At 35.7% G+C, this 24,357-nt stretch overlaps 1 protein-coding gene across 9 annotated transcripts in view; it reads right to left on the minus strand.

The window, feature by feature from the left end:
* Window positions 1–263: 263 nt before the first annotated feature.
* DGKB (diacylglycerol kinase beta) overlaps window positions 264–24,357 on the minus strand; it is a 362,621-nt gene continuing 338,527 nt past the window's right edge. For 8 of the 9 annotated variants that reach the window (XM_074574782.1, XM_074574785.1, XM_074574779.1 and 5 more), the window contains 3 exons: window positions 14,377–14,497; window positions 12,481–12,541; window positions 264–2,713 (listed from right to left, as the gene is read on the minus strand). In XM_074574782.1, the coding sequence (XP_074430883.1) occupies window positions 2,606–2,713; window positions 12,481–12,541; window positions 14,377–14,497 (290 nt within the window). In that variant the 3' untranslated portion in view covers window positions 264–2,605. The remainder of the gene's footprint in view (window positions 2,714–12,480; window positions 12,542–14,376; window positions 14,498–24,357) is intronic. The other variant, XM_074574786.1, reaches the window with a different exon arrangement.

Raw genomic sequence — 24,357 nt, forward strand, 5'->3', positions numbered from 1 at the left:
ACAACCAAACAAGATTAATAGAAAGACAGACTGTCACTGCTATGATAAGTGCCAATATAGTAAAATGGCTGCTCCATTATATTTTGCTACAGTGAGAATTTGATATGTACCGACCAACAGATCTGATTTACCTTTTATAAGTGTGGTCAGAATCGTATGTAATTGTGATTACATGAATGCATCTATTCCTCTTCATATGGAAAAGTGTGTTGTGAACAATTTTCTATCAGAGACTGGCACATTTAAAATTGCATACATTATTAAATAATAGCTTATGTATAATTTTATTTGTTTTCAGAGTTACAATGTTCATGAGATAATCATAGAGAGCACATTATATATTATTGTTAAACACATTTTTGCCACAAAAAGTTGAGAGCATTGGTAGAAAATCCTATGCTAAGTTATGTGAAAATATTTATCACCTATAACCATAATTCATAAAACCAATGTACACTTTATGTAATATTATGTCAGCAAGTTCCTTCTTTTTGCAAATATCCTTTGCCCTGTATTCATGTATGTTTGCAGTTAAGAAGTGCATCAAACGCTTCTCGGTGTCTGTGTGTTTGCAATACACAGAAAAAATAATAGTTTACTCCCGTGGTAACTGTAATTGTCAGCACCACTGGACGCAAGAATGGGGAATTACAAGATCTTAATTTTAGCAAATAATTGCCCTCATATTATTCTACCTAATGCTGAACATAACATTAATTGGTATTTACCTCCTAATGTTTACAGAACACAGACTGTATATTTCAAAGACATAATCCTTACCAACTATATACTAATTTTTATTTCAGTATCTATTATATAAATTAGGACTCTGTTGAATTCTTATACTGATGAAAAAATGAAAGTAACTTTCTTTAAATACATGCACAGTACCGTGCACCACAGAATGATGAAGTACTATTTTCTTAATGGATGAATGAATCAATAGAAAAATAGATTTAATAAATCATTAACATTTTAAAGTCTAGATAAAAATGGGAAATCGTGCATTTCAAGCAGTTTTGTTGTTTCCTTGTTTGCTTTTTGATGAAATCTCTGAGAACTTAAGACATGCAGAGCTGAGAAGCAGCTCACTCTGAACAAAGAACAATGTTAAGACTGCACAAAAAGTTTTGATAGAGACTGTTTATATGCAAGACTGAAAAAAGTTGCCATTCTTGGACTTCCCTTCAACATTAGACAGTGCTGTGCAAACCTCAGACAAATCCCTGTATTATGATTTCTAAGCTGTTAGGAAGTCTCTCAAAGGGCTAAGAAAGTAAAAACCTGAGCAACTGCCTCCCCAAAATTTATGACAAGAAATGTTTTGATTCTAGACAGCAGACTGAAAAAGGGGAATAGCTAACGGCTTATTCTTTTCTTAAGAGATTAATTTAGGGGATGAGTAAATTTCGTATGGCATAAATTTATAAATAACAATGACAACAAAAATAGATATGTTTAATTTTCCAAAATTTAGAGTATGTGTCTATGTGTCAATATTTAGAATATGTGTCTATGTCTATCAACTTATGAAACAAATGAAAAGCGAATATTTACTTACAATTTATTTAATGTATTTTCCTACCCCAACATTTGTCTGGACATTGCCAACGTAATGAAAAGAACTGTAAATTTTCAGAAATGAGTCTACTCCAGTGCGCTTGATTAATTATGTATTAACCCATTTCTCTGAAGCATCCTTCACTAAATCTTTGGTGGGAAATGCACTTTATTAGGCATGAGCTTTGGTTATTTGTGTGCATACACACTATGCTATCGGTCAATATGCAGAATGATTTAAAGTTTGCCATGTTACAGAGATGTATTGCTCATTAAAATAATTCTAGTGTTTCAACAAACAACACTGATAGCTAGTTTTGCAAGTATTATTATCTTCACTCTTAGCATGATTTCCTTAGCCTTATAGTTTTTGCTCAAACTTGCATTGACTTCCAATCTTACAAAAACTTACACAAGAGTAATCATGATCATCTGAATACTGCACATATTGTTAGGCATTTTCAGCAGGTACAGTTACCCACATACATTGGAGTTATCAGTTATAATAAGATATAAGATTTTAATGCTTAGCTGAATAAAAATATTCTTAGGGTAGAAAGAAATCATAAACTAAAAGCACAGGTTAATGAGACCTGTAATAAACTTTACTCTGAAACAGGTCTAATTGGCTATTGATGTGAAGATGTCTGATTCAAGAGGTACTATGAACCTATGGCATATGATCATTGCAGTGGAAAATGCTGAAATGGAAAAGGCAGAAAAATCAAATTACCCATGGCATTCTCTTCCTATATTCCATGGCAGAATTCTCCCATAGATTAGTAAATGGTAACGCATGCAACAAAAAATATGCTGTATCACTTTATGTAAACATCTGCTTTCATCATGCAAAATGCCTACAAAACTGTGACAATATTTTGTTCTAGTAGCATAGTTTTACATTAGCTGAGTTACAGAAACTGTTAAATCAAAATCCATGATTTTGCAAGTAGAAGATATTCTAAAACTCTTGAAAGATTTCCAGCATAAATATTCCAAAGCCCAACAAAGCTAATTGGTTTTCTAAAAACTAAACTACATAGGCTTATTCCTTGCTGTGGTTCCTTGTTCTTTTGATGATAGAAGAGAAAAGACCAGTTTTTGGAGGAGGTCCCATCAACATGGGGGCTTGGTTCTTGTGAGTAATTTTTATCTGAGGGAAGAAAGAAGAAAAACAGAGTTATCCCTTGAACTAGTTCAATTCCAAGTATCTGAGATGCCCGATTTATCTTTACATGTGACTTCCAAATCTTCTTCATTTAATCAAGAAAATACCTGTATTTTTTATGAATGATGTTACATATGTAGTAAACCAATCTATATGTAATCACTGTTTCCACAAATACTCTAAATTATACACACAATCAATATTAAAAATCATATGCAATAAAATACATGCCAGTATGTGATATTACTTTTTGAGTGTGGGATTTATTGCTTGCTGTTCATATTTTACATATCTGCAAGACGAATAAGAATTTAAAAGTTGGAAAGGACACACATGCTGACAGACCAAGCTCTTGCCTATTATTAAGATGTAAGCTATGTCTTTGTATGCTTTATTTATACATCTAATCAAGCTGTACCTCTCTTTCAACACAGGACACTGCTTAATTTAAAAACAACCATTATGAACGAAAGTCAAAAGTTAATACACAAAAAAGGTCAAAAAAGATGAACTAGCATACTAATTTGTTAATTAATTGTTAATAGAATAGACTCAAATATTGAAAAGCCTATTTAAAACATTTTGTAAGACTGCTCTAAAGCCACCCGTTTTGATTTCTTTGATATAAAACTACGAATCACCTTAAATGAGACAACCTTAAAGTAGATTATGTCTGCAATTTTCTCTAATTCAAGTCTAAATTAGAGAAGACATTTTATGAATGTATGCTATGCTCAAAGCTAATTGAAAGCAATTATCAAAGTGGCATTTTGTCTGTGACTTTAAGATACATTGTAAGATAATAAATGATTCTCATTATGTAATAAAAAGGTCACATCTTGCCTTTGGGCTAGTGACGCTAAGAGTTTTTCAAAAGCAATCCGAGACATTTTCTTTAGTGAACTACGACTAATACAAGAACCATCACTTATTAAATATCAGTTGTCACCTGCATAGTACCCACATCAGAGATGGGTATTTCTTTCAAAAAGAAACACCACCTCATTAAAAACTGGAAAAATATATCTCTTAAAGTGCATACCTGACATTTTCAAGTTAAAATGAATATCCTTCACTTGTCATTCACTAATAGTAATGAAACAAAAAATGTATGTCACGTGGAGAGGCTCATTAAAATATAGATCAGGACATTTCTTGGGGTGGAAATTTACTTTACAATATAAGGAGACAGAAACATAAAAATCTCAACAGAATGGATGGGTTGGCTTAACTCTATTAGAGCCTTTACTTTACTCTCCAGATGCTCATTTCCATGCCACCTTAGTTCATTAGTCTCAAATTTCATACATGACCTCTTTTTGTCAACATTGTTCATTAGTATCAAATTTAGCATAAGGGGTTTTTTTGGCAACCTAGATTAATTTCACACAGATAATAATTGTCGCTTGCAAAGACTGGCATCAACAGAATGCCAACAAGAAATTCTGCTTCAGGCACCACTTTGGAAGCCAAATCTAGTTGGGGTAAATTGGCGTTATTCCATTGATGTCACTTTAAACCAGCTGATGATCTGGTCCTGGAAAATTGCCTCAAGGATTTTAGCAACTTTCACATGCGTCATAAGACACATTTTGGGGCTCAGAAACAGTGATGACATCAACCTGATCCTGAGGATCAATACATGAAGTAATTTGCAGCTGCTGAGAGTGAATTCTTCAAGAGTCATAAGGGTTCAGTTTATTGCAAGATTTGGCCATGATGTGGCAGTAGGAACGGCCTCAGAGTTTCCTTTCAGAGGTAAATCACAGTAATTCCATCTTAAAATGAATAAAAGAGCAAAACTCAAAAGATGGCTTTAGTATGAAGAGGTGAGAGAATCCTGAGACCCCATACAGATTGCCTGTTGGACTGGGGCTGTTCAATGCTGCTGAGGATGAACGCAACTACATATTGAGAAAATGTTTATCATTTGTAATGTTCTTTTTTGGCTTGAGCCATCTGTTTCAGAGACCATGACCTCTTCAGTATGTTGTATCCTATCCGCTGAGATCAGCTAAGATGCCTGAACACGATTAACCACTCTTGCAAGTGGGGATGGAGTCCTATATGCATTTCTCTGAGATATATTTTCAACTGTTATAAATTGGCACGATTCCAGTGGTATAAAATATATTTTACATTCTGAAAATACAAAAATAAAGTGTAAAGTTAAAGTAAATTTTTTTATTTATGCGTGGTAGTGTGTGTTAACTTTGCATTGCTTAACAATGATAACCATTGATTCCTTATTTTCCCGTTGGAAAAAAAAAAAAAAAAAGATTAAAAATCTTATCTTTGGGTGATAAAAAGAGATCAGTACGTTTGTAATACTGGCTGGACCGTTGCACTACCTTGCCTGAAACAGACTGGTTTTGTCTTTCTCAAGTCTTTCAGGCAGTGCATTTCTGCCCCGGACTCTCACTTCTGCTTCTGTTTTCATACTGGCAGCACTGCCAGAGTTGGTGCTGTGGGTGGGTGACAAGTGACAGAACACACTTTGAGATGGGAAGCAGCACTAAGGGTCTCAGAAAGAGAAATAATGTTGTAGGTCAAAGTAGGACTAAATATTGAAAGTGCTGTATGGGAAGACTGAAATGGACCAAAAAAAAACCCCCAAAAAAACCAAAAAAAAGGCAAAAATCTTTAATTACAAGCAACCGAGATTTAGTTTAGTTAAAAATAAAGAAAACACTGCTTATAGATAGGTATATAGACTCTGTGTGCATGCACATGGAGTGTCAAAGACTTAACTTTTACCATTCGGTTTCCCTTTCATTCAGCAAGCAACCTCATATCTTTTTTAGTAGAAGCACAATTATAAAAGCTTTAAATATGACCCATTACTTTTTGTTTTTCATTTTTCCCAGGTAAATCTGTGATTTACACACGCGTGCACACATGAGAAAAAGAGATTGCTCAGACAAAAATTCCAAAAGCTCAAACCCTAATCTAACTTATTTTTTGGAATTGATGAAACCCTGACAAATATCCTCATACAAATTACTATGGAATTCTGGAAAATAATTTTTGATATAACTTACTCAGTTTTATTGAAAATATATAATGACTTACAAAAAATACGGAGGACATTTTAAACATAAATTAGGGGAGTGCCTGAAGTGCTGCTGGAGAAAAAATACAACTTCTATTTAGCATATTTGGCACAAATTTATACTTAAAACCAGGCAAAATGAGGAAATAACAAAATTCCATTTAGGGGGAAAGTAAATACAGGAATTGCTAAAATATCATGGATGTTTGTTGTAAGCGCGATACACAACATTATAGGCTAAACTCAAACTGTTGAAGCTAATGGCAAAACTCTCATTCACTAACTGAAGCCAGGATTTTATCCTGTAAGTTCACGATCATAAAAATTTTAAGTTCTGGTATATCTAGTAAAGAGGTTTAGTAGAAAAATACTGCATTTGCAATTTCAAAATCACCTTTCCAGTATTAGAAAGTGTGTCCAATGATGTCTTTGTGGCAAGGAACACCAGATCTAATTTAAAAAGAGCATAATCCTTAAAAGAAGAGATGGTAATTGCTCCCTATTTGTCAACGGCAAATTTTCTGATAAAGGAGAAGCCTGAATTTGTGATGCTGAAGATATCTATAAATGCATAAACCAGATATTTATTTGTTTCAGGAGCAGGTCAGAGTTTCAAAATATGCCTTGAAGCTACATTAATACAATGGATCCACTTAATGAAATGCAGTGAGCATCAATAATTTTACCGTGAAAACTGTATCTTTTAGGTCAGTCAATTGTGCTTTCATGTTCCTTTTTCTACAATATCTGCTGGTTACCTTCCTGTTCCTGACTTCACAGAATGCTTAAATATTTACTATTACCACAGAACATGGTGCTATAAGTAGAGGTACTAACTAAAACGCGAGATGAGAACAGAAAACTGGAAACAGAGATAATCAGTTCTGCTTATAATATTTCAATGAATGTTAAAGAAAGAAAGCCTGTCTTAAGGACAGAGGGAAAAAACTGTCAGAAAAAAAACGGTATCAAGTTGGATCTGTTAGTTCACGGTCACTTTTTTCCATGCTATCAGCAGGCCTGGGATGTTGGTAGTTTTGAGGGTATGAGGGTTTTCCTACGGTCTAGACGCCCATATGCTGCTCCCCTTACGGGAAATGGAGGGATGTGACACCTCTACATCACAAGAGCACCAAATAGCTTTGTATTCCTGTAGATGATTAAGAGCCGTACTGGGTATCATGGTATGGATAAGACCTATAGAACATAGGCAGTGCTAAATAAAATTAACCCGTGACTTGCATTATGTGGCATTTCGGTCAAAATCTCTTCAGATGTAGACCAGTTGTTTTAAATACAGCGTTATGCAACATATCTTTTAAATAAATTTCTTAACAATATTATTGTGCAAAGTGCAATCAAATCTAATCAGTTTGGCATTAATTAAGCTCTAATAATATACTCTAGTCTCTCTCCTAAGTAGTGTGATCCGTTTCCCCTTCAAACAGGTAGATTGGAAAACATTACAGTGTCATCATAATTTTTAAACATACCGAGAAAATGACAGAGCTGCAAAATTAAAATAAATGATTAATGGCATTTTTTTCGTGTTTTGTACTAATAGGTATCACTGAGGTTTTAAATTAATAGAGCTGTCAAGCTCAGGGTTGTTACAGATCCAGTGCAGAACTAAAATGGAAATTATGTATTCCACAGACACCTAAAGATGACACTTTGGAATATTTTAAATTTTAATTAGTAGGTGCAATTGTTTTCCCCCCCTCCTCCCTAAAACCACTGCAAATTAATTGGCAATTAGTCACAACTAATTCTTTTCTTAACAATGTGAACGGGAAAGAAAGGTGCATTACATATTAGAGGATTTGTCTGGGGTGCAGAAAGCACACATGCAGTAAATTGCTTTGTCAATTACAAAAACTATTGTTGTGAAATTAAGAAAAAATATGCATAGGTAAACAAAACTAATTAATGTGCAGCATACCTGTGAGCACAAAAAATAATGCCCGGCTGCAAAATAAAGTGTTAGAAACTCAATCAATCACACTGGCCTTGAAACAGAAATTTGAGCACACTGTTGCTCAAAAGGGCAAAAGATGCAGCATTTCAGTGTGACACCAAAAACTTTTTCTAGCGGTCCCTCTTTGCCCTACAGAAGTAGATGTATGTCTTGGTTTGGGCAGGACAACACAAAAGTTTGAATTCTCCCATTATAAACAACTGATAAGAAAATATTTCTCCGTTCAGTGACACGGAAAGAAGACAGAGTCTAGAATACAGAGTCTAGAACACAGCTGCAGCTGCTTCATGCGATCTGTGGGGTGGCGGAGCCAATGGATCTACATGAAAGCAAATGTGTAACTCTCTCTTAGTTTTCTCACCCAGCTCTGGTCTACAGTAAAAGCTTATATTGTTTTTAGTTCTTGTTTCTCTCTGGATTTAACTACAAAGGTAGGACTTCAATAGGACCTCTGTGCTCAGGCTCATCACACCTCTCAGGACTAAAGGAAAGGCTACAGAGGAACCGTTCATTCATTCATGCAAAATTTACTTTTAAAGTGCATTCAAATGATAATATTTTGAAATATTATTTCTGAGTTTCATTATTAATGGCTTACTACAAGTTTTCCTATAAGTAAATAATTCTAATAATAATATGTGTTTCGGATGTCTGTGAAAATGTATTTCTGGCAATCCATTAGGTGGGCTCTGACTACGGATTTTCATTTTTGTTTCTTCATTTAGGCAATATTCTTGCATCTTTGATAGACATTTCTGTCTTCTACTTTTAATCTAATGTTGCTAGCGGCTTGACACTTTTTCAGATATGATGCCAAGCAAGTCAGGAATAGACGAAAGAACTGAAATCACAGTTATTTCTAATTAAGATGGAATATTCTTATGGATTTTTTCAAAACAAAGCTAATAATTTATGTGGCTAAATTGAAAGATCACTTTTCTTAAAAAAAAATTCTGATGGCTGAAGCTGGAAGTTTATTGAATTAACTTGAGAGTCTTTGAAGTTTCATTACTATTAATGACCTGTTTGGAGATCAGGTGAAACCATAGATATCTTTCATGTTGCTATATTTGTCCGTGAGAGCTCTGATAGAATTTCCTTTTCAGCTAATCAGACGAGATGTTTAACATAACATTAACATTATCATCTTTCCTTCTCCCAAAGACTCCTCTATAAAAAACAGTGAAAACAATACAATTTGATGCTCAGTTTCTGCATCTTATTATACCAGAGCAGAGTGACTTTGTCAGACGCTGCAGTCTGCATGTCTTCAACATACTGAAAAATTCTGGATGACAGATTTTTAGACCAAGACACTCACATTTTTAAGTATGCACAGAACCTACAGGAATGCATTCCTGATCTCACCTAGGGATGCTAAGTGATCGTAAAAGATGTTAAAAGAAGCACACAACAACTTCTTTAGCACTAAATTAGTTTAGTACTAAAGTAGTACTAAAACCGGTAACAGGAGTGAAAAACCACAGATCACTGCATTATCTATCACATCCCACAATATATTCTCAGAGTCTGCACTGTCATTTGGGGGAAACATGGTCTCTATGTGCACGAAAAGGGACAGATGTCAGCAACTCGTGCTATTCGTAGGAAACTTTTTTCTGGTCAGAAAGGAGAAGTAGCAAAGATAAACTTGTTGATTCCTTCAATAGGAAATAGACTGTCAAGCCTGCGTGCACAGCCTGCATCCCATACATAACAGGGACTTGATGCAGAACTTGTTTTGCTTAATATGCATAATGGAATAGCAGGAGAACTTGGATCGGGCTGAACTTGATTTCTTGAAAAATCGTTCGCAAAGTACTCTCATTCATATCAAAATCTGAAGCAGAAAAAGAAAAGGGCTTCTGAGCTTAACCACTTGCACCTTGGGCCGGAGTTGATTCAATACCTGCTGATTGTATGAATTTCTTTCTCACGTGGTCTCTGTAATATTTATAGGTCAGTCCTTGAAACTACTGAACTTAGATGATACTGGAGTTCCTGAGATGACCATACCAAAGTAAAATGTGTTATTTCAACCTTCTAAAGGACAGTTAGAGAGGGTGAGAAAACAGTCTTTTTTGTAACAATAGCTCTCTGGCTGGAGCATCAAAGAATCAAAAACTCAAGGCTTGGCCGTTGTGTCTAACTGGTGTACATGATCTGTGCAACAGAACAAGGTGCAGGGGTCTCTCCTCTAGAACTAGTGAGATGGTATATCCAAGCAGGGCCATACTGTGCAGATATAGTAGCTTCTGTCCTTAAAGCCATATAGATAGTAAACTAATAAGCCCCTCCTCTCCTAATGTGAAACAAGAGATAGCACAGGAATGTCCCCCCATGTCTTGGTGCAGGATGTAGGAGTGCCGGCATCTTTATACATGGGCCTTGGTTCCTTGTAAGATCTAGGGAAAGAAACTTCCTAAGAGGGAAACTAAAAGGAAAACCAAGCCCTCATATATTTCCTAAGTAAACAAACTCATGGATTTCTTTATCTCATCATCGTATTTTTTTCCATTTAAAAACTGACTTTCAGGTAATTTTGGGGAGAAAACTGTGTTTTTGTCTGTAGAAAAGACAAAAGCTCATGATTCTTATATTGATCTCCTCATGTTGTTTTTTTTTTCTGAAATTTGAGCTCTTGCAGATTCAAATAATTGATTACATTTTATGGGGGTTTTTTCAGACTTTAGTTTTGGACACACATCACTGAGATATCATCCCAATACTTATGTAATCAAATACACTTTGGCTTCCAAACAAAGACCCCTCAGAAGCACATACTTAGAAATCCAATCTTAAACTCCAGTTGCGAGAAAGCTAACAACCACTTTTGTCATTGTCTGAGGAGAATTCCTAGATACTCTGCAAAGAGCTTCAAGGAAAAACGCCAGTGTAATTATAATTAGTGGGGAGGGGAGACGTTGAACTATACATATTTTTTCCTTTGTACAATGTAGAAAACAGAGTGGGGTAGATGTACAATAATGCAACGAGCAACTGCAATAAATACATTAAGCTCCCCAGCGAAGAAAAAACACTTCCTGAAAAATGAATAATACAACATGAAATAATAATTCTATATCAAAATCCATAAAGGTGCAGTAGTCAAGACAAATAGTTCAAGTATTCGCTTCTCAGAGGAAATAAATACATTCCATAGTATGGTTTTCTTATGTAATACAAAGTATATTCTCTTAGCAATGGTATAGCAAAAAGGATGGGTTCCACAGAAGAGTATACGCCATTTCTATCCCCTTTGAAAGGGTACTTCAACTGGACAGCAGTAATTATCGGTAATAATTTACTGTTTCCTCAAGGCAATAATTGAAATGTAAGAACTGTCTCTTTTTCCAGGTTTGTCCTCAATTGTGCGGGCAGCTTCTGCTAGCATTATCAATCAGATAGCAGGGATTTTGCACAGAGCAAGCAATCAAGACCGAAAAAAAGCACATGTTATTGCCAGCATCCTTCCATAAGTTCTCTTCTGTAATCTGGCAACTGAAAAATTACATGTCTTTTTCTTGAACAAGTAACTGCTGGGTTTCAGTACTGTTGATCTGCACTGAGCCATCACTGTAGAAGAGGCAAAGATAATGATATCTCTTAACTCCAAAAGGTTTCCTGGAATAAATCTCATAAAATCCCCACTGTTCTGCCTTCACACAGTGTGCGTTCACGTGGTTCTCCTCTCATTGCAGCATCTGAGCGCTTACTACAGAGAATCAGAGTTCAGGCACTCTCCCCACTGTTCAGCTGTACACTATGGTGTATCTGGCAAACATGAGCTATCACAACACTTTTATTTTATCCTAACCCATACATTATCAGCTGCTACACCTGTTAGCACCTTACTGAAGGTGCTCCCTTTCACTTTTTTGTGTATCCCTTAACTTTAGTACAGACATAAAGTTCATGAAAGTGCTCCAGTACCATGGTTTGGATAATTACTCCCATCTGTAGCGGGATTTCTTTCTTGTCACATTATTATTTTGTTATACTTACAAGCTGCAAGGCTACAGCAATTCATCTACTCAAAAACACAAGTGTTCTTTAGGGAAACAAAATTAGTAAAATTGTATATTAAAATATGTATCCTATCCTATCCCATCCCATCCCATCCCATCGCTATTTATCTGCCCACACTTCATCTGTGTGGACACTGAAACAAGAGACTAAATAATTTCCTTCATTTCTTCTTTAACCTGTAAGGACTTTTTAAATATTAGTTCTATTGTATAATTCAATCAGCATAGTCAAGACTTCAGCTTTAAATAAAACCTCCTTGATACGAACTCTTAAAAGCATAATGGAAAATCTTCCTAATTTTTTGAATAATAATTTGTTACTTTATGCTTTTTAGCATCAAAACTAACACTGGCTCTACCTGTGACTGCACCCTTTGAATATTTTCCAAACTTTTGAAATAAAAATCTTTTTATTCCATCCTAACCTGTGGGAAAAAACCAGCATGATAAATTGGAAATTTAGTGGGTGTTGAACTATAAAATGTGAAGATGTTACTTTCGTAAATTGAGTTGATGCTGATGACAATGGTTGTCTTTTAAACTGAAAGATTCTCTATCATTGAAGAAGTAAAAGTAAATAAATCAATATTCTCACTATTTTAATTTTTGGTACTCATTTAAAAAGTTCTTAAAGTTTTTGTTTAGCTCTCTTCCCAGAGTATCCCACTATCCCCAGTATTCCCAGTATTCTTACCGTGCAAGGGGTTTGCATCCAAGGTTCCCCATCTATCTGCATAGGCAGAGACTTGCTGGTCCTAAGGTGACATATTTCATAGTATAAGTAAAGTAACTAGACAAAATTGATAAATGTATTTATTAAGGAGAGATATACATGATGGCACACACATATAATCCTGATTTACCTCTAAATTTCTATGTAATCTCTAGTATGACCCAACGTGCTTACAAAAGTAACCTAGTCGCTTAGTAGGCTTAGTTTGATTTTCAACACAAAAAGCAAAAACATTGCAAACATTTTCACATCTTGGTAGTAACGTGCAATTCTCCATGGGAGAATAATCTGTAATTTGTGAAATAGAGTGAATTATTCAAGAACTTCAGGAATAAACCTTATTAACTGAAAAGACAAAGGAACCTCTGCTATTTTTTATAATATAGAATGACTACTACAAAGGAAACAAGAAATAAATTTTAACTCTATCATCACTGTTTATTAGAACCATAAAAGATGTTTTTACGCTTGTGTCTAACTCTGGGTGAGACAGAGCACTCACATAATATGACAGCTGTACTGTATAATCCGAGGCTTTAACTTACCATGTTATAAATCTAAAGTGTTAGTGAAGGGGCACTGATTTTAACATAAAGCTACAGCCTCTATGTCTAGCTTAGGATACCACATTAAGAAAAGTATAGACAAGTGTGGGGGGAAAAAATAAAAGTAGATAAATTTAATAATGGAAAAATGAGTCAAGTGAGCATTCACGTTGGTCAATGAAAATTCTGGCTTGGACATTATTTGAAAATGACTAACGGTTCATGGGATTCACCACCGTCCTCTATGGCTGTAAGTGGAGGAAGGGAATAATGTTCAATGAGCTCACACTTTATAAGTTTGGAAGGGTTCTGATTCTTTTGCAGTTGCGGTCCTCCTGATGTGAGATTATAAAAAATATCTCTTGGCATCCAGAGAAGGTTGGAACTTCTCTGTGACCTTATTTCTCTTCCTCATCCACATGAGAGAGTACTTTTGAAGCCAACATCACCCACTCCTTAAGGAGAGTCTCAAAAATGTGCCAGGCACTTTGGCAAATCCTACTTTTTTTCTTAAAGTTTTTATTGCTGCTCTTCTGTTTTATGTTCATTTTAGGCTTTGGGGGGCTTATAAAGGTATAGCTTATGATTTTATTAAGATATTGGAAAATTCTTCCTGACAAATTCTTCACTGAGAAAGAGTTGATCACCTCCCTTTTTTACAGTCCTTATCTAATCCAAAAGTTAGAATAATTATTTTCTCCTTAAATCCTAATCCAAGCTTCCTCTATTGTGAATGTTTTTGTCACTTTTCGCGTAGTAAATGATAAAACACAACTAAATTAGTGCATTCCCCCATTAGCAGCTTACACATACCAACACATTTATTAATAGTGACTTGTCAGTGTTCAGTAAACAACAAATAAATTAAAAACAGAGCACTTTGACTTCTACAGATCAAAAAAGTGCTTCACAAATACTAATTACATGATACCATTCCCTGGTGAGCTATGCATTATAAATGGGTTAAAATGTGTCAAAGTAATGCTAAATGACTTTTCGCTCAAAATTGCGCAGAGTGTACGTCAATAGTAAACCCCAAGATGTTCATGCCTCACTCCTTTTGCTCCAAATGGTTGACAATATTTTTTCATAGGATGAAATGACAGTTGAACACAACACGTGAAGACTGAATGTAAGCACCCTTTTCCTAGTTTTTTGACATGCTTCAAGAAAGGAAGATGTATGGACAGAGAATATGGATGGAATAGATGTATTTCATATACAAAAATGATACTTTCACAAGAAATAGGTACAGTAATTATGACTACTAGTTTATCTACAGCAGTGCAGTGCAAATTAAAGCTGCCGATACCTGATGACAACAGATGAGCACTGGGCAAGCCGTCTTCCAGCACTTTTCAGACCTGTGTATATCTGTCCCATCTCCATGGCTCCTTCCAAACCAACCACTTCCATAAGCTGGTCACTTAGATCTGCAAAAGTTGAAAAAAACCCCACATTTTGTCTAGACAGGATTTTGACAGTGGCCATCCTGACTAGCAGGAATTGTCACAAGACCAGTTGATAATAAAAGATCTGGAGAACAGAACTGGCGAAAATGATGATTCCTAAGAAGTGATTGCAGCTTTAAGGTTGGACACATCCGGACCTGTTGTCACACCATTCTAAAATATCCTGACCAAAATTATTCTAAAATACAATAATAATATCCATAGTTTATTTTAATACATAAATACTGAAAAAAATAATCTTATTGTATGAGAAACTAGGAAAGACTCCTTCATTTGGGTTACCTGACACTCATAGAATGAGATGTTTGCACTTTAGAAATTCATGGTATCCGTTGTTTCAACAGATATTTAAAATCTGGTAAAGGAAAAGTCAGTGCTCCAGACCCTACTGGATTCTCTTCTATACTCTGCCTTCCAGAAGATGTGTAAAACTGTAATTCAGCCTTTGTGTGCATGCATTATTATAGTCTTTAATTGTAAGACCACACATTATTTTTTGCATTGGATCTTTGTCTCAATTAGTGTGCGGATTCAATGCAAAGAGGGCAAAAATCCCCCCTTACATCAACAACTATTCATCTAGCTTTCATGAACTTTGTAGTGCTTTTTTGCACCCAGTTATATATTTTCGTTTCACCCTGCTTTTTGATTACATAGCATTTTGGTATTAAACTTAAAAAAAATAATAAATAACGTTTCTGGCAAAATAAATGTTATTTTGCTTGACTTCAAGGAGCAAGGACAAATTCTGGCTAGAATTTCAGATACAAACAGATACAACCAGAAACCTAAGCAGTAATATAGCAGTCTGGTTTGAGAAGCAACCAAACAAGGTAATGAAATCTTATCCAGAATTAGGTAGGGTGTTTTGTATGAAATGTTTTATATGCTCCTGTTTAAATACATGTTGCCAAGACCAAATGGACAAGAAAAAGAAACATTTTTTTTTTTAGCTGTATATTATGTGTGTTTTATAGATTGGCTGTTAATATCCATGTTTCCAAAAGCTATGCTATTCGGTGAAGCACAGCAATGAGCTAAAATGTTGGAGTCTATCATCACATTGAAAAAACAAAGAAAGGAGAGCACATTACTCTTTGTATATTGTAAACCCTTCAACCTTTAATGAAGGTAGAATTTCATGCTAATTATCATATCTATGAGCCTAGTCCAAAGTTTCAAAGGGAGTCTTTTCTGTTCACTTCTTTGGGCTTTGAATGAAGGTAATTAACTGAAAGAAGTACTGTGAAAGGGGGGGGAAAAGTATTAAAAGCAAATAGGATTTATGGTCTGGATTATTCTACTTCCAACCAGAAAATCTGACACTATCCAAAGCCTTCATTTTTTTTCTTATACTTTCTTAATAATCTTTGCCATTTTCATTTTCTCATCACAGTGAAATCAGTTCCATATAATATTAACGAAGAAAAAATAAACTCTATTCTTTCCTATTAAGGAAAAACAATAAGATGGACGAAAGATTAAAACATACAATATGATTAATTTTAAATATACATTTTTATAGTTTGCATCCCTGTAACACATGTAAACCCAATTTTGTATTTGGCTTTCTGCTGGATTATTTTTCTCTTAAAATGTTTTCCTTAAGTTACTTAATTTTAAACTTAACTCAGATTTAAACAAATTCTGCTTTTCTTGATAGCCATAGGGATTTAAATGGGAAAGTCCTACTTGATTTGCAAAAGCTATTATATTATAAAAGCACAGAGAACTTTATAGATGTATTAAATCATTAAAATGTTTCCAGCCGCAGAAAACATCAAATTCCTATTCACTGGGTTATTAGAAAATTATTATTTTTCAAATGGGAGAATAATTAAGAACAGATTTTTATTACTGACAGCTCAGGCAACATATGCAAGATTCAGAATAGTGACATTTGCAGTGATATAAATTTGATGCATCATTTTTCAATAGCTGTGAGATTAGTGCCAGTAACAGCAGGTAACTAAGGGCCAAATCCTGCCCTTTGATCTATACCACACATCTCAAAAAATGGGGTATGTTAAACATCGGAAGATGGAACTGAACAACACTCTGATCTACCAAAAAAAGTGAAGCCTTTTCAAAAACTTCACATTTGCAGTGGCACATTCCCAAAGTGGGGTTATTTTAGGCCAAATAAAAATATTTTTAGAATCAAGCTTAAATTAGACATAACCTTCCTTGAGAAGCAGTAAAAACTAAAGCAAATGTAACATGCAATTATCGACTTAGGGTTAGTTCGTGCTCCTGCCCTTGCTAATATATTTGGCCTGATGCTTTTGCATAGTCATATCCATTTCAAAAAATCCTTGAGCTATATTGACTTTGATAAGAACTCAGAGGGACAAAAAGTGGAAAAGGGAGTGTGTGTATTTTAGTCCCATTCATCAAAGATGTTACATGACTATAGGTACACTGTTTGAATATAAAGGGTCAAGACATCAATGAATGGATTACATTTGTTCTTAAAAGGTCCCCACCAAAGACACTGAAAGAGACTAAGCTCTATTAAAAGAGATCAGGTCTTCTATTAAATTAAAAGATAGGAAAGGGGAAGTCATTCTTCATTCTAGCAGAAGGTTATCACTGATTTCTCAGAAAGATCTGTGCTGGCCTCTGTACTGCTCAACATATACCCCTAAATAATCTGGAAACAGAAGTAGATAGTGAGTTACTGAAGATTCAGTGAAGTAAAGACAAAAGCCAATTATAAAAAAAGTTTAGGAATTTTGCAATACTGAGTAATGGAGCTATACAAAGGTAGAAAATTCAACATGTAACTTAATGCCCATGAGGGGAAACAGAGCTAACTACATATAAGAGAGCTAACTACAGATATGTAGAGTGTTATATGCATGTATATTACATTTGAAAATAATATAGTGTGTGCATATCTGTGTGTATATATCCATATATACACGCGTATTTATTTTGCTGGGCCACAATTAATACTGTCCTGCAGGAATTGAGATTATGGAGTTACTGTGGCTACTTCTATGAAAATATCAGCTCAATGCTCAATAGTGATCAAATATCATCAAGTATTATGATTGGTACGTCCATACAGAATGGAGTTTGTACTTCCATTCCACTCAGCAATGCACAGGAAGATATAAAATAACCGCAAATGACAGAGCAACAAACATGGTAGCAAATATGGAGCAGCTTCTGTATGAAAATAAATTAGACTAGGGCCCTTCAGGAAGTAAAGACATTAATGGAGGAAAGATGTGAAAATAATGAGTGCCATAGAATAGGTGAAGATAGTACTGTAATTAAGTATTTCTCAAAATGCAAGAACTAAGGAGTTTCATAGAACAAGCAGGAAATCCTTTTTACATAATACTTTGTTATACCATGATGTCATACTAGTCTTTGAAATTCCCTAAATCACAAATCGGTACATATTTTGTAGGTTATCTTAACAGAAGAATCACTGTAAGTTTCCTCTCTTATGCTTTGTTTCTAATCATGCAACACAGGTTGGCGATAGGGATCAGACACTGAGCTACACGAACTTGTGGGTTAACCTAATATCACAGTTCACGTTGTCTTCTTATACATCTTATACATGGTAGACCAGCATAATGAATGCTGCTGTTGACAAAACATCATTCATCACCTAAACCAGCTTATAATGCGAACTTTTCCATGACGTGTATCCCAACCGTGTTTAAGACCTAATTCAGAAAGTCACTTCTTTTCAGTCCTCGCATTATATTCTAAAGTTACACACTGGTGTATCTGTCTGTGTCTCTACCAACTATAGAGCAAAACCTATATCTCTTTTTAGGCACGTTGTATTTCTTCTGCATTCTACAGATTTTATTCTAAAGAGAAAACAATCAATTGGCGACTGTGCTGATAAAATTCTCCAATGCATACTTCACCTATTATAACCAGTTTTAGGAGGTTTAGGTTTAGGAAACTGAAGGTTAGATTTTCAAGAATAACTTAGCAGCTAACGGCGTTTGCTGACAGCGACTACCAGATACTGAGCAGCTTTTCGATCTAGCCAGGTCATTTAGCTGCCTAAATGAGAGCTGAAGTCTCACAGATAAGCTATCATGGAGAGCATCTCAGTATTAGTGCATTAGGAAAGTGTTTTTTGACTGGTGCCTTGGGGTTCTTGAGTCTGTTTGTTCCACTTTGAGCTCTGTGAAAGAGCTGAAGGCTCTCACTTGTTTTCTATGCGAATGAGCCATTAGAGTGTGTGGGAATGTTTTCACAGCACCATGCCTCTCCTGCCCTCTTCCACAAACCAAAGTACTTCACGTGTCTCCTCATATTAGCCCCGTCAGTAAACAAAGGCAGCTCTCCCGGGGGAGCGCTGCTGTCAGCAGATGGTGACGAGCATGCAGAGGGGCAGCTGACCCCTTGCACTCATTCCTGATGGGGAGATAAAGTCACTAGGGAGATGACTGCCCATTTCTTCCCATCAGGCAGCGGGAGAAAGAGAAGTCCAAACAGAAACTTGCACAAGTGGCAGACAAAACACTATCCGTGAATATAAGCCCTTTATAGCACTTCCCCAAGGCATGAAGAAACACACTTGGAAACTTTAAAGTTTCCTAGTGAGGAGTTTACGGTATCCATTAGCTTGGCATTAGCTGAACGCTTCAATATTCAAAGTGAACACACAAGAGAAAAACACATTTGGAATTCATCTATGAAGATAAAGCAAGGAAAGCAAAATGGGGTAGGGGGTGGGAAGAAGCACGGTGTGATTAGAAATACTGATTTACATAGCAAACTTTCACTCTGTAATGGAACTGGTTTTGATGTCCAATTTATCTTTGCAATATATAAATATTGCTGTTCTGGCAAGAGATTGAATGACTCTATTATAACTTGGGGTTACTGCACTCACTCAGGCACATTTGCATAAAAACACTGTTGGTCAGTGGTAAATCTGTCTCTGGCAGCAGTTTGTCTTCGAGGAGAAGGGGCTCCCTGGCTTACTAAATGTAATCAAACCCTAGTAATCATCACGCTGGAAATTTTTTGGCTCCAGTTAAAATACTGGATAAGAATTTGAAAACTGGTAGGATGCCAGAGGTTCCTTGAAACACTCCTGAGCTCAATGCTCTGCACCACATGAATACTTCAGTATCTTCCTAGGACACGGCATGTATTAAATCTACAGTTTCCCATTATGCAGGAATGTGGGGTTGCTTCCATATGCGGGGACAGGGACTGCTGTTGTATAAAATGCTAAAAATGTGTTTCATGTCACAGTGTTACCCTGATTTCCAATGAGGGACTTTTTCTAGATTCCTGGTTACAATAAATCAGTAAATCAAGAGCAATCTGTGCATCCTGCTTTTCGTTACGCTTTGCATTAGAGAACCTACCTGAAGTAACTTATGCCTCAGTGTTTATAGTTGTTTATATCAGAGTTGTACCTGGAGGTCCAGATGATGTCAAGGCTCTGTTTTGTTACTGTTTCAGGGACACATAACAAAAGACATCTCTTGTATCCAAGAATTTATAATATAGCCAACTAAAACAGACAAAGCATTGGGGAAAAATAATACTATTACACCCATTTTACAAAGTGAAAATAGCACACAGAGAAGTTTAGGTCCTGCAAAAGGTGTGTTCTCATACTCGGCTGGGTATACTGCGTGTAGACCCACAATACTCGTAATATTATTTCCACCACGTAAAGTTAAGCACATGAGTTTGCAGAACTGACCTGGCCAAGATCACACATGAAGTTTGTGGCAGGGACAGGAACTAAATCAGCAACTCCTGAATTTCAACCCTCTGCTTTTAAAAATCTATTCTCCCTCTGAATACTGACTTTGAGGATATATATCAAGTCCTACATCTATAGTATTGGAACCAGCTCTGAGTAGTTTGCATTGCTGAGTTTCCTTGTGAACTTTAAAAATCTCAGGTGGCTCCATACTTCTATTTCATGCCAGTATTGATTCTCAGCTCAAGTCTTCATATTTTTTTCCTGTTTTTAAAACAAAACAAAACAAAACAAGCTAGGCCTGCCTCTTAGTGTGAAGAAAGGGAGATATATCGCTGCTGTAATTTTCACCATGGGGAGATACTCAGATACGGCGATAATAAATTAAGCAGATATTTTATAAACACACAGAAAAATGCACACACATTTTATACCTATGTGGACATACATACATATGATATATACCCACATTGATGCATATGTGAGAAATTCAGTACATTCTTTTCTCCACCATCTGAATTGATGATGCACTAAATAGCTTTAATGGGGTAAGAATGCAAGGGTGCTATTTTTGACACTTAAAACGAATGCAATCAATAACATCCTGTCTCTTCTGAATTCAGTGGCAAAAACTCTTACTGACTTCAGTGGGGCCCAGATTTTACCCAAGATCTTGTGCCTTGCATCAGTCTAGCACAGAGACTCCATCCTCAGATGGTATCATTTAACAGATAGAACTCAGCCTACTACTGTGTAATGGATTTTTTTCGTATATATAATCATCTCCTGACTCTCACTAATCACGGAATGACAAGTTTCCCAAAAAACAGGAGGGCAAACAAGGAAGAATCAGTCCTTACAATTAAATATTTTATGGAACTTTCTAATCTGCACAGAAGGCCTTTGTAAAACTTTTCCTTAAGTGAACTTTTTTTTTTTTCCCCAGCTTACCAGGGGGTAGGAGAGGGGAGTTCTTAATAGAAACTTTTTTGATTAATTGTAAAAGAAGAAAAATAATCATTAAAAAAACCCACAAACCACCCCAGAGCATTCAAATTAAATCACTTCCACCCAAAAACTACTCCCAAATACCAGTGTTCAGATGTTCAACATTTGAAACAAGAGGTTTCATCTTCCAGTTCTGGAGATCATTATGGATAAGTCTTTTATGGTAAAGCTTGGCAGAAAAAATGTATTCTTTTTTTATAGATTTATTCTTCTAATAGTTTGAGGTACAATTGCATTGAACATGCTGCTGCACCCAAAAGCCCCCTATTATTTTAATCTGTATTCTTTTAAAAGTTATTTGTTCAAAAAGATTTTACTGTGTTACTCTTATACCCCCTTCATCCAACAGAACAAAAGCTGTTCTATGAAAGGAGTCTAAACTTGGACAAACCGTAAAAAAAAAAAGCAAAGTTCCTCTCTGTTTTTATCAAATTTGATTGCTGCAGCTGTTCCCAGTTTCTGTATTTTAAAAATAGCCTTATTCAGTGCCTTGTTGGCTAAAGGCCAGAGTACCATTAGAACATGCTGTACGGAAAACCTCTATTCAGTTACAGATACAGAAATATATTTAAGATCAGTGGGGGTCATCTGCAGCAAACACTTGTATGGGGGAAAATGGAATTTTAATATGCTTGGACTGCTCACCACTTTTAACAGATATTTAAGAACTTCAAACCGGATATCTTTCTATTTGTATTGGTACTATCATATTACTGAGCATCAGGTACAATACAATATGAGCAAGTCAAGATCATTTCAACTAACAAAAATAGATCTAATTCTCAAATTACTCCTTAGTAGTTCTGGCATTCACTTTAAATGGCTCCGAGTAATATTGGATATTTGATTAGCCTATAAAAATGCCACAGCCTAGAAAAGAAAAATACAGTAATATTGATGGAAATGTAGTAATCTGATCAATGAAAACCAGCTTTCATTTGTACATTTCTAAGAGGACTAGTACTAACAGGGGATAAATGTTCCGTTTCTGCAGGGTAGCAAACTCTAATAATGGCATTATCCCTATATTTATCCACCAAAGAGGTTTTTTTAGTTATCTGCCAGAAAGAAATCTTCATTCCATTTACATGAGTATTAAAACTCCTTTTGGTTCAAGTGGTAACGATTTTGGTCCAGGAACTCAGAAACCCCCCAAAGGTGATCTTCACTCCTCTTTCTCTTCATGAAAACCAATTCTATTTGCTTCCCCTACCATGCTAGTATTCTGTGGTGTTTGGAGATCACAGTATGGAGAATGGATACTGTTTGAACAGCAGCAATTTTTAGCTATTAACCAAGAGTCTAATCCCAGGAAAGTATTCTGAAAATCAATGAGAGGTATCATAGATCACTTTTAGCCATTCCTCTGATGGTCTAGAATGCCTGCATTAAAGTATTCAAGGTTATGTATTTCTACTGCAGCCAGAGGAGGAGTCTTCAGCATGGTAGAGATATCCGAGGTCATTATTTGTATAAGTACTAACAGGAAAGAAGTCACAGCAGTGATGGCATCAATGTAGTCTATGCTGAGACTCCAGGTTCTTAGTGGCTGGTTGCCCCCCTAAGTTTTTGTGCCCTCACTCTCTCAGTACCTGGGTTAATTTAAATAAATAAATGCTACAATCACACTTTGGATTGCAATTTCAATTACAAACATTGTCCACACCTTCTCTTTGCACAGAAGGAGTATCAGGCTATTGAATGAAGTCAAATCCAGTGAACTCTGGGGCAGGTATTTGTATCACCTAAGTAAATCAGACAATCTTCCTAAACTTCCTGCACTCAGTGAAAGTAAAGAAGCTTTGATTTAGTTTCCCACTGAACTAAATGTGTTTTGTGTATCTGAGGTGGCCTAGGATTTCCAGGACATTCACAAAGGGCTGACAAGCCTGACAGAGGAACAACAGCAGAAGCAGAAGTAAGGATGGTACCTTGAGAGGAACTCTAATGGTGTTAGGAACTTATACATGGAGAAATGAAGAAAGCTCAGAGTTTTCTCCAGGCAGTCATTCAGAGGAAGAGTCTAAGAGGTCTGGTTTTCTGAAGGAGCATGTTTTTCTCTATTGTCACAAGATAGCATGCTTGGTCAACTTGGCAATGTGTCTAAAGCCATCTTTCTTCTAAATCTACCACCCCAACATTACCACGTGTTGGCTCCTTTGGGGAGGCTAAGGCCTGCAGAAGTGATACATCCTCTACTTACTCATTGTTTGATTGGAAACAAGTGAGCTTGTTACCTCCAGGACTGAGTGCCAAGTATGTGAGCAGATTTTCCAAATCTTACTTTCTTTAAATTTGTTCTGTTCTCATAATTTTTTGTCACTGTGGGTTTTGGTCTCTGCTAGATAGTTACATACAAGCAATTGCAGATATTTTTCTTCCTATCTGGACTACACACATTGCAAAAAAAAAAAAAAAAGTCACTATTTTTTTGTACTATTACTGTTTTACAAGAAGACAGTTCTGGGATATGCAGAAACATTTGTTGTTGGAGAAACCAAAGGAGAAAGTTACCTCTAATAGTGCTGCAAGAAAAATAAATGTCTGCTTTGACGTGCTTTACATGGAAAGAAATTTCACAGGTTCACAAAGAAAGCAAAATTAAATTTCTTATTATACCTTTCAATATTTTAACTATTCATGACTGGCATCAATCTATTTTTCAATAGCTTTTCTCAACAGTTACAAGACACAGAGGAAGAAAAGGTATTTCCATAACCATGATCAAGACAACTACAGAACAGTTCCAAATTTCTTCTCAAGGACAAAAAGACCAGAGTCAGCTCCAAGTATGACAGTAGTGAGACTCAAGTTATTTTTAGTGCTCTGGTCCCGCACAGTATCAAACAGAAAAAACAAACTTTATTTCATTCCAAACAAGAAAAAAATGACTTACAAACAAAACCAGGATCTGGTTATAATTTGTTTGAGTATGATGATCTGCCACAAAATGACAGCCACAGTCTTTTACTAAAAAACGATTTGAACACACACTACTCACGATCTTTCAGGTACTGGCGAAATACATAAGCAAAGTCCTTGCCTAGAGCTAACTCATACTGAGATCCTGAGCTGAAAACCTGTACTGAAATGTGGAGCCTCACTG

This window comes from Larus michahellis, chromosome 2, assembly GCF_964199755.1.
Source record: "Larus michahellis chromosome 2, bLarMic1.1, whole genome shotgun sequence".
Lineage (NCBI taxonomy): Eukaryota > Metazoa > Chordata > Aves > Charadriiformes > Laridae > Larus > Larus michahellis.